We start from the raw sequence: 12500 nt of genomic DNA, 5'->3' as shown, positions 1-12500 counted from the left end.
AGAGAGATTGTGGAAGCAGATAACTAAATGAGTTTCTTTCCATGAGCATTAACAGAGATGTTCTGAGCCGTTTGTCAATGAAAACAAACGGCAGGTTTAACGCACCTCAGATAACACAACACAAAGCTCACATTGGGAGGCCAGTGGAGAGACTGGGTAGAACTGTTCTACTTCTGTTCTGTACAAAATGAACATGGCCTGTGCTCCACACATTCTTATCCACTATCTACTAGCTCTATGTTATTATTGTATTGTGTTCAACCAGATAAATGTCGTTGTTAGACTTTTCTCTGTTGTATGTCTCTAAAGCAGGGATTCCCAAACGGTGGTACGCAAGCTGCTTCTAGGGGGTACGCAAGGTGAAAAGGGCTATGGTGGAAAGGTGTTAAAAATTAACGTTTCAAATGTTCTGTAATTAATTCATGAATAAATACATCATTTTGAATCAGGTTACAATGCTATGGAAACATCACATTAAAGGAAATCATTTGTAAACTCTATAGAAGGCTACATTTTCATCCGAAAAAGGCAGCTTATTAAACATGATGCCTGGAATGCGTCAATAGAATGTTTTACTTTTTAAGGTGTCGGATGGTGGCGGTATGCGGGCCGAGTCATGGCATAGAGAGCACTGATCTATAAAGAATACTCTAAGGTATTCTTTATAGATCAGTGATAGAGAGGTACACGCATGTATGTCTATGGGTACACGGGGGTAACAGTTTGGGAACCACTGCTCTAAAGGATTCACATCTAACATGACGTGTGCCTTTCTGTATTGAGATGCAATTTTCAGAATTTCTGCGTCAGCACATTCCTGTGTATTGATCCTTAGGTTTGACTATGACTAAATTGTACCCCTTTCATATTCTTTGTGAAATGATTGCTTCCTGCAAATGCTTGTTCTCATGTCACAGATATACACTACTCACAAAAACATACTGTGTACCTCAAACCACTGCTGTTACAATAAACTCATCTTAGGAGTCCATGCAGATATGAGCATTACACCTGTAGGCACAGTATCTCCCTATAGGACACCTCAAGGATACAAGGATGTTTATTTGTCCCATGCATATGATTACTGATGTAAAGAATGCAGTGAAATTGTCAAATCCTCAACATAAAGCCTGGAAGGAATTCCTTTGAGAAGATGAGTGAAGCGTACAGGAGGACAACCATTGATGCAGCTCAGAGCCCGGTTTCTTCCATACATTAGGAATTGCCGTTATAGGAACTGTGGCTAAATATTTCCATCTTGGTTTCAACAGACCAGTTGACAACAGCCACTTTACCATACAGGCCTGATTGGTGGAGTGCTGCACTAATGGTTGTCCTTCTGTAGGCTTCTCTCATCTCCTCAAAGGAACTCAATGGATCTCATTCATAGTGACCAGATTCCTGTCTGACCAAGGCCATCCTTCCCGGATAACTCAGTTTGGCTGAGCAGCCACATCTAGGAAGAATGTTGGTTGTTTCTAACTGTTCCATTTGAGAATGATGGAGGCTACCATGCTCTTGAGAACCTTCAATGCTGTAGAGATACTCTTGTACCCTTCCTTTGATCTGTGTCTGGACTACTGTCTTGTAGGTCTACGGACAATTCTCTCGACCTCGTGGCTTGGTGTTCACTCTGACATACATTCTCAACCTTGAGACCTTACATTGACAAATGTGCCTCTCCTAATATTGTCCAATTGATTAATTTAGGCGCAGGTGGACTCCCATCGAGTTGTAAAAGCATCTCAAGGGCCATTGATAGGATTGAAGTAGGATGCACCAGAGTTCTATTGTAAGTGTCCTAATAAAGTGTCTGAATTCGTAAATGGATGTGGAAAACTGAATGTTTCTAAAGCTGAGTCAGAAACATAACAAAATGTGGAAAACTTGCAAGGGTCTAAAAACTTCCGGGTTGCACTGTATAAGAACTGTGCCTTTAGCAATATACATATGAGTCCATGCGGATATGTACATAACATCTGTAGGCACAGTATGTCTCTAAAGGACACCTCAATATAAAGCCTGGACGAACCAGACTTGAACCAGGAACGCCCTTCGATGAGCCTCTGGCAGCTCCACCTCCTGGGCTCCTGGTAGGTATCTCATAAAGACCTGGGATTTTAAAATCTTAGTGCTATAATTATTCTGTTTTATGGAATGTATTAATCCTACTTTTACTCACCCCAGTAATACACTCCAGGGGCACTGATCCAAATAACACACACGCAGCAACATAATAAATGTGTGAATAATGAATCTTCAAATAACTGACTTCCTGAAGATGTTTTTTTTTTTTTTCTACAAAAAGCTAGTTTTTGCATAATCTCTAAATTCATTTTGGTGCTATAATGTTGAGTTATATGCACTACATACAGTATTGTGTTCTAGGACAGAGCACGATTGCGGTAAACATTGCCAAGTATATTACTGGCAAGACAACATATAGCATTTTAGCTTTTATCAGTGGCAACTGAGATGCTGGCAAAGGGTGAGTTAATTCTGCAGTAATAGACCGAAACTGCTTTAATAACGTTAATGACTGACTGGAGACTTTTAGCATTTAATATATGAGCATGAGTCATTTGCATCATTACTCAATAAGTGGTTGTTTTTTTCCTGTGAATTCTGATAGTTATCCTTCAGCCCTGTTTTTTTCTTTCTAGTACTGCATTTGACCAACTGGATCTTTTTGGTGGTACACAGTGATATTTCATAGAGAAAATCCCGCACACTGTCCATTATGCATGCCAAACATTTATTCACAACGTTTCGGTCATCTAGACCTTCTTTCAGGCAGTCTACATGACCGAAACCAAAATGTTTGGAAGTATCACTGGTAACCTTTACCTTATCCAACGCACCTGTCCTTTCAAAGAGATGTGCAAAAGCGCTTTTCAACTTAGTGGTCCACACAGTTACCAGATTACAGGCTGTTCCACCCCTTTACTCCCTTCCAAGCTTCTACTTTACTTCCCAGCATCATCATAGTGCCCCCTCTATGGGAGCACTAGGATGCTGTTTGCACTGTGGTAACTCACAGAGAAGCTGTAGGTCCTGATGTTCTCAAAGTCCAGTGGGACAGCCACGCGCACTCGGATGTCAGCTCTGCCCTGCACCGAGGTCGGGGAGATGGTGAAGTGGTCCGAGTTATTCCCCGTCAGAAACACCTGAAACATGCTGTTCACTCCCTACGGATGAGAAACAGAGGGGAAAATGCACAAGAGAGAAGCAATGAGAAACAAATTCATACAAGTACACTTATCATAAACCTAATCACCCAGTAGACCAGTGGTTCTCAAAGTGGGGTCCGTGACCCATACCCAAGGGGTCAGCAAAATAATTTGCTTGAAATTATAAAGTTGAGGCTTATCATTTTAAAAAGATGCACACCTCTCACCCATAAAACAAGCAAATTGTGTCTATTTGGTTACGGTTATAAGGGGGGTCTTCAGAAAATGTCGTCACCCAAAAGGGGTCCTTGGAACCAAAAACGTTTGAATCCCTGCAGTAGACGAACCAAGGCACACCAGAGCACAGTGTCCTGCTCAACCGGTGGAACTTGAGGAGGAGCAGAATGTGGAAAAGTTGTATGAAACTCAGAGGAGACTTCAACATGGATGGCAGAACCCAGACAAAGACTGGCACAAGCTGGCACCGGCCTCTCATTACCGCCACCTCTCTCTCTCTACTTGTCTCTCTCTCTGGCTGTACTCTAGCCTCTGTCTTGCCGTGCCAGTCAGTGTGTGTGCGGTCTATTGTTATCTAGTCCTGTCTGCAATGCAGAGGGACTGTGTGGGGCGCGTTCGAGCTGAGCGGTAGCGGATGAGCCGGCAGTGGGAACACGCCCCGGCGAAATGAGCTGTTGGGCCACGCGGCGAGGGGAAGATGATGAGGCTCTTCAGCGGGCGCTAATCTGCTGGAATCTATCTGACAGCACAAGCCACTCAGCGCCACAATGCCTGTGATTGATCCAGCCACAAGAAAATTGTTTCGGAGTTCAATAAACATTTAACCTCGAGTGCTCGCTCTTTCTCTTTTTTTTGTCATTTGAATGAGAGAGAATGAAAAAAACAGGAAAATGACAAAATCGAATGTGAGTGAGAGAGAATGAAAAAGGCAAAAGATCAAAAAAAAAGATGAGACAGTACTCACAGACACACAGACATACACCTATACACACACACACATAGAGAGAGAAAGAGATAGAGAGAGCAATAGAGAGATAGAGAGAGAGAGAGGAATGGACAAACCTGGGTTAATCTACACTGTAATCTTCATCCCCATTGTGTCTCTTACAAACACTCACTCAATCCCAGCAGACTACCCAGCGTGATATGCTCTCTGATTGGCCGGATGAATGGGAAATTAAACTCTGATTGGCCGGATGAATGGGAAATTAGAGACACATTCAATACCCCCACCTGTCGTTGCCCCTGCTGCTCAACAAGTCTTCGTGGGGCCCAAGCTCCTCAGTCATGCATAATGGCACACTGCATGAGAGGCTGGAGCCCTGCAGTGGGATGTCTTATGTCACCATCAGAGATAGTGCTGGTGGTCGGAGGATCACCCCAGACATATGTCACTCAGTCTGCCAGTGCCTGCAAGCTATTACTTATTGCTTATTAGCTCTTAGTTATTAGCCATTAGTTGTTATATTATGTATATACATATATGACAAATATGTCAATAACATAACCCCCAACAAATCTATATTGTGTGTGCATAGTGTGTATATACAGTATACACACACACACATATATATATATGTGACCCTGCAAAGCAAAATCAGTCGCTTGAGAAAATCCACAATAAACTTCCAGGTTAAAGAGAAACTATGCAGGATTGGCGATTTCATCTTAAATTTCGGTTTCGTTTTTCATTTTCGCTCGTTTTATGCTGGCATATTTCTCTGCAGAGCTTCCCCGACAGCTTTAGCGTGTATATTTATACATAATAGGCTATATATAAATATATAAATTGCAAGCGTGGTTCTTCTTGTTCTTTATGCGTCTCAGCCTTCCAGATGTAAACAGGGAACGATCGTCTCCTGAACTGCAAGGTTGCAATAGCGGATAGGGACACTGGGGGCGGGAGGAAATATTACTGTTTTCGATAAAACTGGTCAGTCAAGCAAAACAACGATTTCTAAGCGATTTTATGACTATGAAAAAGTTGCATAGGGTCTCTTTAAAATCTTAAATTTCACGTTTTTGCAAAATTCGACAGTATACAGTCATACGTTTTGACTGTTCAACCCGATGAAGATTCAACACATTAGCAGTCATTCCCGTTGTCCACTCCACTTAAAAAGTTGATTTCTTCTCTTCTGGCATATCGTGATATATAGCGATAGTTTCTGTAATACCTTTGATATACATATCCTTGGAAAGCTTTGTTTATGGTCGTTCATGTGAGCACAATAACTTAGTTTTGTAGATTTTACCAAAGTGACTTGTTTCGCTTTGCAGGGTCACATATATATACTGTATACACACACACACACACACACACACACACACACACATCATATATATATATATATATATATATATATATATACTGTACACACACACACACACACACACATAATATATACTCCTATTGTGAGTAACACTTCAAACACTATTTGCATCCACATGTCTCCCTGCAGGTCTAATTTGTACTACCCTGGCGTGTGGTGGAAACGTGTGGTTCACCACATCCCTCGATGCTCTCTGCTGCACAGCAAAACCATTGTCTACTAGCACAACGATGGCTTCAGCAAGCTGTCAGTTCAGATGAAACAAACGTCAAAACATCTCCTTCTCTCTCCCACACACTAGAAATAAACACTGACACACAAACACACACTCACAACACGTGCCCAGTCCTCTTTCTTTGTCTTTATCCATCCTACCTTTTGCTTTCTGCTTCCTTATTCCTCTCTCTCTCTCTCTTTCTCTCTCTCTCTCTCTCTCTCTTGCTAGGACTACAGTAGGTTGGGCCCCCTTTTGCCTTCAGCTTCAATATGGTGCTAGAAACATTCCTCAGAGATTGTGGTCTATATTCACATGATGGCTAGACTGGGTAAACCCAGCCCGATCTGCCAGCGATTAGATTTTGCCCTGCAGCTCAGGCTGGAAAACTGCACATTTATCTCTCCTGTTTCCGTTACAAATTTGCAGGGACCAATCACAATCTGGCTTATCCACCTGGCGCACCCGAATCGGTGGTCTGATTGGTTGATGAAACTGTCCAAGAACTGTCCAAGCATACAGAGTTTGGTCTGGTGATAGCCAGGCTACATGATAGCATCACACAGTTGCTGCTCATCCCAAAGGAGCTCTACTGGATTGAGATGTGGTGACTGCGAGAGCTATTTGAGCACAGTGGACTCACACTGTCATGCTGAAGAAACCAGTTGGAGAGGATTCAAGATTTGTGACATGGTAACCGTGAATAGGTGGGTACACTGGTAATAAACAGATAGGCATGGTCACTAACAATACTCATTTGGCTGTAGCATTCAAACAGTGCTCAGTGGTATGAAGTGGTAGCCTAGAAATCTAGACGCCCCAGGTGGGGCAGGCTAGCAACTCTCCGTTTGACTTGGGAGCTGGGCTCAGGCAGAAACCACCGAACCAATCACATCGTCATATAGAGTCGGTGGGCGGGCTTAACATAAAGATGACTGACATGCGACCAGAAGTTGCGACCGTTAAGCATCCTGCTACTTGAAAACAAGTACAGTAGATGATGACGTTTAGCGCTATCCTATTGTGTGGAGAGGGAATTTGCAAGACAACTGTTTATTGAGCCCTGCCTACGGTGAGCTCCCAGACCCCTACATCTTGATGTGGGTCTGGCTGGTCAGGCTAATGAAGTGGCCCATAGTGGGCCAAGAGAAGACCTCCCTCCATATCACCAGCACCACCACCACCAGCCTGATTCACTGCTACCGGATGGATCGATGCATTCAGGTGGTTTGCTCCCAATTTTGACCATGCAAATGTTGTAGACTCATCAGACCTGACAACAGTTTTCCAAACTCCTAGTTTCCAATGTAGGTGAGCCCATAGAAAATATGGCCTCAATTTCCTGTTCTTAGCTGACAGGAGTGACACCACGTTGCTAGTCTGCTTCATGGGCCGACATGTTGTGCATTCAGAGATGCTCTTCTGTAGAGCTTGGTTTCAACAAGTGGTTATTTGGGTTACTGTTGCCTTTTTATCAGCTCGAACATGTCTCTGATCTGATTTGCCTCTGACCTCTGGCATTCACAAGGCATTTTCTCTCAGAGAAGTACCATTCACTTGATATTTTCTCTTCTTTGGTGCACACTAGAGACTAGAGGTGGTTGTGCGTGTAAATCCTAGTAGTCCAACAAGTTTCTGAAATACACAGACTAGCCCGTCTGGCCTCACAAAAATCAACTTTCTTCTCCATTCTGAGGCTTGGTTTGAATTTCACCAGAGCACCTCAGCCATGTCTTCATGCCAAAATGCCTTACTTTGCTACCATCGCATTGGCTGCTTAGAGATTTGCATTCATTTTTTTGCCTTTATTATGATAGCACAGTGAAGAGGTAGAAAGGAAGCAAGTGGTAGTGAGATATGGGGCGTGATCAGGATATGACCGTTTGGCACTCGGATCGTGGGCACTCCGTGGGCACTCGGATCCCTATACGGTATGAGCGCTGTAGCCTGTTGTGCCACAGCGCACCCGCGAGAGAGATGCATTAATGAGCAGTTGAAAAGGTGTTCCTGATAAAGCAGGCCGGCACACACCCATCCCTCTCCTCCTCAACTGGCTGATCACAATACCACTGAGTTCAACACACTGAGTTCAATGTGAGGATTGAGGAATGATGTCCTGGATCGATGCAAGCCCTACGGCTGCAGAGCATGAAAACAATTCTTTTGTGTGTGTTTGTCTGCCAAGTGGCAGAAGCACCTCTTAAGAGGCTATCCAGCATGCGGTGGTGTCACCGCAAACTGTCCACACACATAATTGCCCACCCATTTGTGCCTCCTGCGGCTCGGGGTGGAAACCTCCCTGTCACAAACACCAACACACACACGCTGGCACACACACACATACCTTTGTGTTTATGTGTGTGTGAGTAATGTGTAGAAAGTCTGACCCGTGTATGTGTGTTTGTGTGTGTGTGTGTGTGTGTGTGTGTGTGTGTGTTTGAAATAGAGAGAGAGACTGAAAGAGAGAGAGAAAAAGAAAGAAGCAAAGAGAGACAGAGAGAGAGAGAAAAGAGAGAGTAACCTCTCAGTATAAAGTCTTCAGTTCAGGGGTGAAGCATCAGCACCCTCCTCAGATTGACCCCAGATCTGTGCAAATCCAGCCCAATGATGGGCTCTAGACGCTTGCCCAGGTCAGTTTAGACTCTAAAAAAAAACTGTTGAAGCCTCCTCAGAATAGCCCACTTAGTGGCCAGCACTATCAATAGAGCCACATGTCAATACACGTATTCGAACTACACTGGCCATGTTAATGCAAAGCTGCACCTCATTTCAGATAAAAACGTGTGCTGCATCGCATCAGAAACACACACACATCCCAAAATCGAAGCACTGCATCTCACATGAGGATAAGGACAAATACAATCATTGACTAACTGTGTGCTGACACATACTTTCATGAATGACATTGCAATGCTACACACAAACACACACACACACACACACACACACAGAGGGAGAGAAAGAGAGAGAGAGAAAGAAAGAGAGAGAGAGAGAGAGAGGGAGGGGACAAGCAAAAAGTAGAGAAACAATGAGGAAGTTCCTACAACATGAGGAAGAACATGAAATCCCAGCTCTATGTGCTGCGGAGAAATGAAAACTCTTCCGTGGGCACACACACACACACACACACACACACACACACACACACACACACCCTCCCTTATCACTAGTCCTGCTCCCATACCACATAGCGTAAAGGCTCCCCTTCACCACACCTTCTCCGCATCGCCATGCCGACAGAGGCAAACACATTAACACATGCGAGTGATTAGAGCTGCAGTTTGGAACTTTCTCTTCCTCCTCTCCACTCCTCTCTGTCATTCCCTCTATCCCTCCCTCCCTCCCCATTTCCTCTCTCTCTCTCTCGCTCTGTCTCTCTCTCCTCCCCTTCCCTGCTCCCTCCTTCATTAGTTATGCTTCTTTCACTTCAACTCACTCTTCCTTTTTCTTCCCTCTCCCTCTTCCCCCTCTCTCTCTCTCTCTTCCCCCTCTCTCTCTCCCCCTCTCCATTCTCTCGTCTGGCGGTTATCTGTCAAATAGCACGCTGGCGGCCACTGTGTTGGAATCAATCAGAGTTGACTAGCTCTCGGCTTATCTGCTCCAGAGGTGATTGATTTTCCTCGTTAGGTATAATTTGATGCTCTATCCCATCTCCTCCAAAGCAAATTAAATTGTAGTCAAGCTGAATGTGGGGGAGTGTGTGGGAGCCGGAGAGCGAGTGGGTGAGCAGGTGAGGGCGTGAGTGTGTGGCGGTGTCTGTCGACTTGGGTGAGTGTGTGTGTGTGTGTGTGTGTGTGTGTGTGTGTGTGTGTGTTCGTGAGGTAATGGAGAGAAAGTGTCCTTTTCTGTCCCACATGGGATTCTGACTATGTACTCAATTATGTGAGGGTGTGTGTGTGTGTGTGTTGTAGGTAATGGAACCTGACATACACATGCTGTAAACATGTATAACACACACACACAGACACACACACACACACACACACACACACACACACACACATAAAACATCAGCATGTGGGGTTCTACCATACGTTCCTATCACGGCAGTATTTCTCCAAGACACATCCGGGCAACAGATTTTCTGCATTATGGACAATGTGTCACTGAGGGGAAACATCTGGAGGAGATTAAGGAATTGATGCAACTGCAGCTTTTTGGTCGACACATTTCAGAATCCTGGAAGAGAAACCCCTTTCTCTGTATACACATATCAACACATACAGTATCAACACATACTGCATATCACCACAAACAACTGTCCTCATTTCACTCTCTCTCTCACACACACACACACACACACACACACACACACACACACACACACACACACACACCCCTGTGTTTCCTCACCTCGTCCTTGTCCTCCACCTGGATGAAGAGGGGCAGGGCGAAGCCGACCTGGGCCAGCTCGGTGATGCGCACGCGGTACTCAGAGCTGTTGAACTTGGGCGCGTTGTCATTCTTGTCGATCAGGAGGATGGTGAACGTGGTCATCACCGTGGCGTCCGACGGGGTTCGGTCGTCGTTCAGCTCCGTTGCCTGGCACAGAAGGGATAGTCAGTATGTGCGCATACACATGTGTGAGTGAGTGGCAATAAGTAAAAGGTCACAGGTCACAAAATCACAGAAACATCTTGACAAGTTGCATTTTCCCACAAAAGCTTGCACATGTCTTTTCTCTAAACACTCACGTAGTATGAAAACACAGGTATACTAATCATAACTGTAAAACAACAATAATCAAAGTTAGAACAGTTCAGAACTGAATCAGAAAGCAAAACCCCAAATCCCCCTCCAGCTGTCTCCAGCCCGGTCCTTCAGCACAGTACAGTGCGGAGAGGTCACCACCTCCGTGACTCGGGAGCGGGAGCGTGAGGGAGCGTGGCGCGCGGGAAAGAGACCGAAGGAGCGCGGCGCCTGTCAGATAGAACTTGCCCGACGGTCAGCTCTCAATCTCCTCCCCTCTATTTGCGGGTCTTTCATTATTGGATCAAGGGCACACAAAGCAATCATAAAAACACACTCTAAAGTGGGGGGCAAGTCAGGGCCAGGGCACCCTGAGCACGCTAACACCACGCCGTCTAAGAAGAAAGAATCCTATTGTGGGAGACACAATTACATTGCCTCTTTTTCAATGCCTCATTCCCTCCCTCTTCTTCTCTCTCTCTCTCTCTTTCTCTTTCTCTCTCTCTCAATCTTTCTCTCTCTTCACTTGAAGTGGCTGTGGAGATGCAGGATTTAAAGAGAGAGAGAAGGGCGGTGTCTTTATTGACGGGATGATGACAAGTGGAATTGGAGGAGCGGTTGCGGCAATGCCAACAGCCCTTCGGTAATCACGGGATTGCATTGGTTTGCCTCTTAACCTCTCCCTCCGCCCCATTCTTCACAGCGCTTCACTCACTCACACACTCTCTAACACTCACACAAACGCACAAGCTCACACACACACACACATGTGCACACACACACACACACACGCGTGTACACAGATGGGCACATGCGCACACATATACAGACACACATACAGACAGACAGACACACACACACACACACAGACAGACACACACACACACACACACGTCGGCCCCACTGCACTGACCTCTACCTCTACGTAGTGCACACTATCCAAGCTTTGTGAAGTTGAAAAATTAGTTTTATTACTTTGGCACTCCAAATCAATAGCAGCGCTAAGGAGCGGGTGAGGTGGGGTTCTAGAGTAAGAGCTGGGGAAGGGAGGGAGGGATACAGAGAGAGCAAGAGAGCGAGAGAGAGAGAGAGAGAACGAGAGAGGGGGCGAAAAAGGAAAAGGAAGAAAATCTATATCTTATGAATATGTTTTTGGAAATTTTCCTTTCTTCCATTCGCCTGTGTGTGGCTCTCCTAGACTTTTGTCGTAATCATTGATTTCAATTAAGGGGAGATATTGCACCTGGAGTGGGCTGGCAGAGGGGGAGGTTTTTGCCCATGCAGGCATGCACACACACACACACACACACACACACACACACACACACACACACACACACACACACACACACACACACACACACACACACACACACACACACACAGATTTAGAAGGATTATCTGTGGCCACTACTACAAATAAAATACATATGGCTACATGCTTGTGTGCTTGATTAACTCAATCGTGTGCTCTAGTATACAGAATGCTAGTCTGAGAAAAATTGAACAAGTTTATTTGTCACGTGTACGTGTGTGTGTGTCTCTCCAGTAAAGGAAAACAGCATCACACAGAAGCCAATGCGTGTGATCTGGCAAAAATAAACAAACTTGTGAACGCTTGGATTTTCATTTTTAATCAGGTGTGACTATGAGTGATTTAGCACACTGGAAACCAATCCAAAACAATGTGCAAAAACACAAGCTATGATGTGTTTCGCAAAAAAAACGAGCGTGTGACATTCACAGGTGTCCATGTAAACAACAGGCTTTTAAGTCTTTGTCTAATCTCGACGGGAAGGAAACCAACTCACAGACAGCCTCCTGTGAAGTGGTGTTGATGCAAGAGAAGTGAAGAATGAAATATAAAAAGAAGCAAACACAAGGCACGAAGATGGGACAGACAAGAGATGATGAGTGAAGGCAGAAGAGGAGAGGAGAGAGAGGAGAGAGGAGGAGAAGAGGAGATGAGGAGCGGAGAGGAGGAGCGAAGAGAGAGAGAGGATGGCGGACAGGAGTGAGATGAAAGACAAATGCTTGATCTGAGAACTCCGGAATTTCCCGGCACCTGCTCAGCTC

General features: G+C 44.9%; 1 protein-coding gene across 1 annotated transcript in view; it reads right to left on the bottom strand.

Annotated features, from left to right (window-relative positions):
• cdh23 (cadherin-related 23) overlaps window positions 1–12500 on the bottom strand; it is a 233552-nt gene that overhangs the window by 103186 nt on the left and 117866 nt on the right. The window contains exons 10-11 of the mRNA XM_062519065.1: window positions 10089–10277; window positions 3039–3188 (exon numbers count right to left, since the gene is read on the bottom strand). Of these exons, the coding sequence (XP_062375049.1) occupies window positions 3039–3188; window positions 10089–10277 (339 nt within the window). The remainder of the gene's footprint in view (window positions 1–3038; window positions 3189–10088; window positions 10278–12500) is intronic.

Source organism: Sardina pilchardus, chromosome 18 (assembly GCF_963854185.1).
Source record: "Sardina pilchardus chromosome 18, fSarPil1.1, whole genome shotgun sequence".
In the NCBI taxonomy this organism is placed as follows: domain Eukaryota; kingdom Metazoa; phylum Chordata; class Actinopteri; order Clupeiformes; family Clupeidae; genus Sardina; species Sardina pilchardus.
This window is presented reverse-complemented; position numbering and strand designations above follow the sequence as displayed.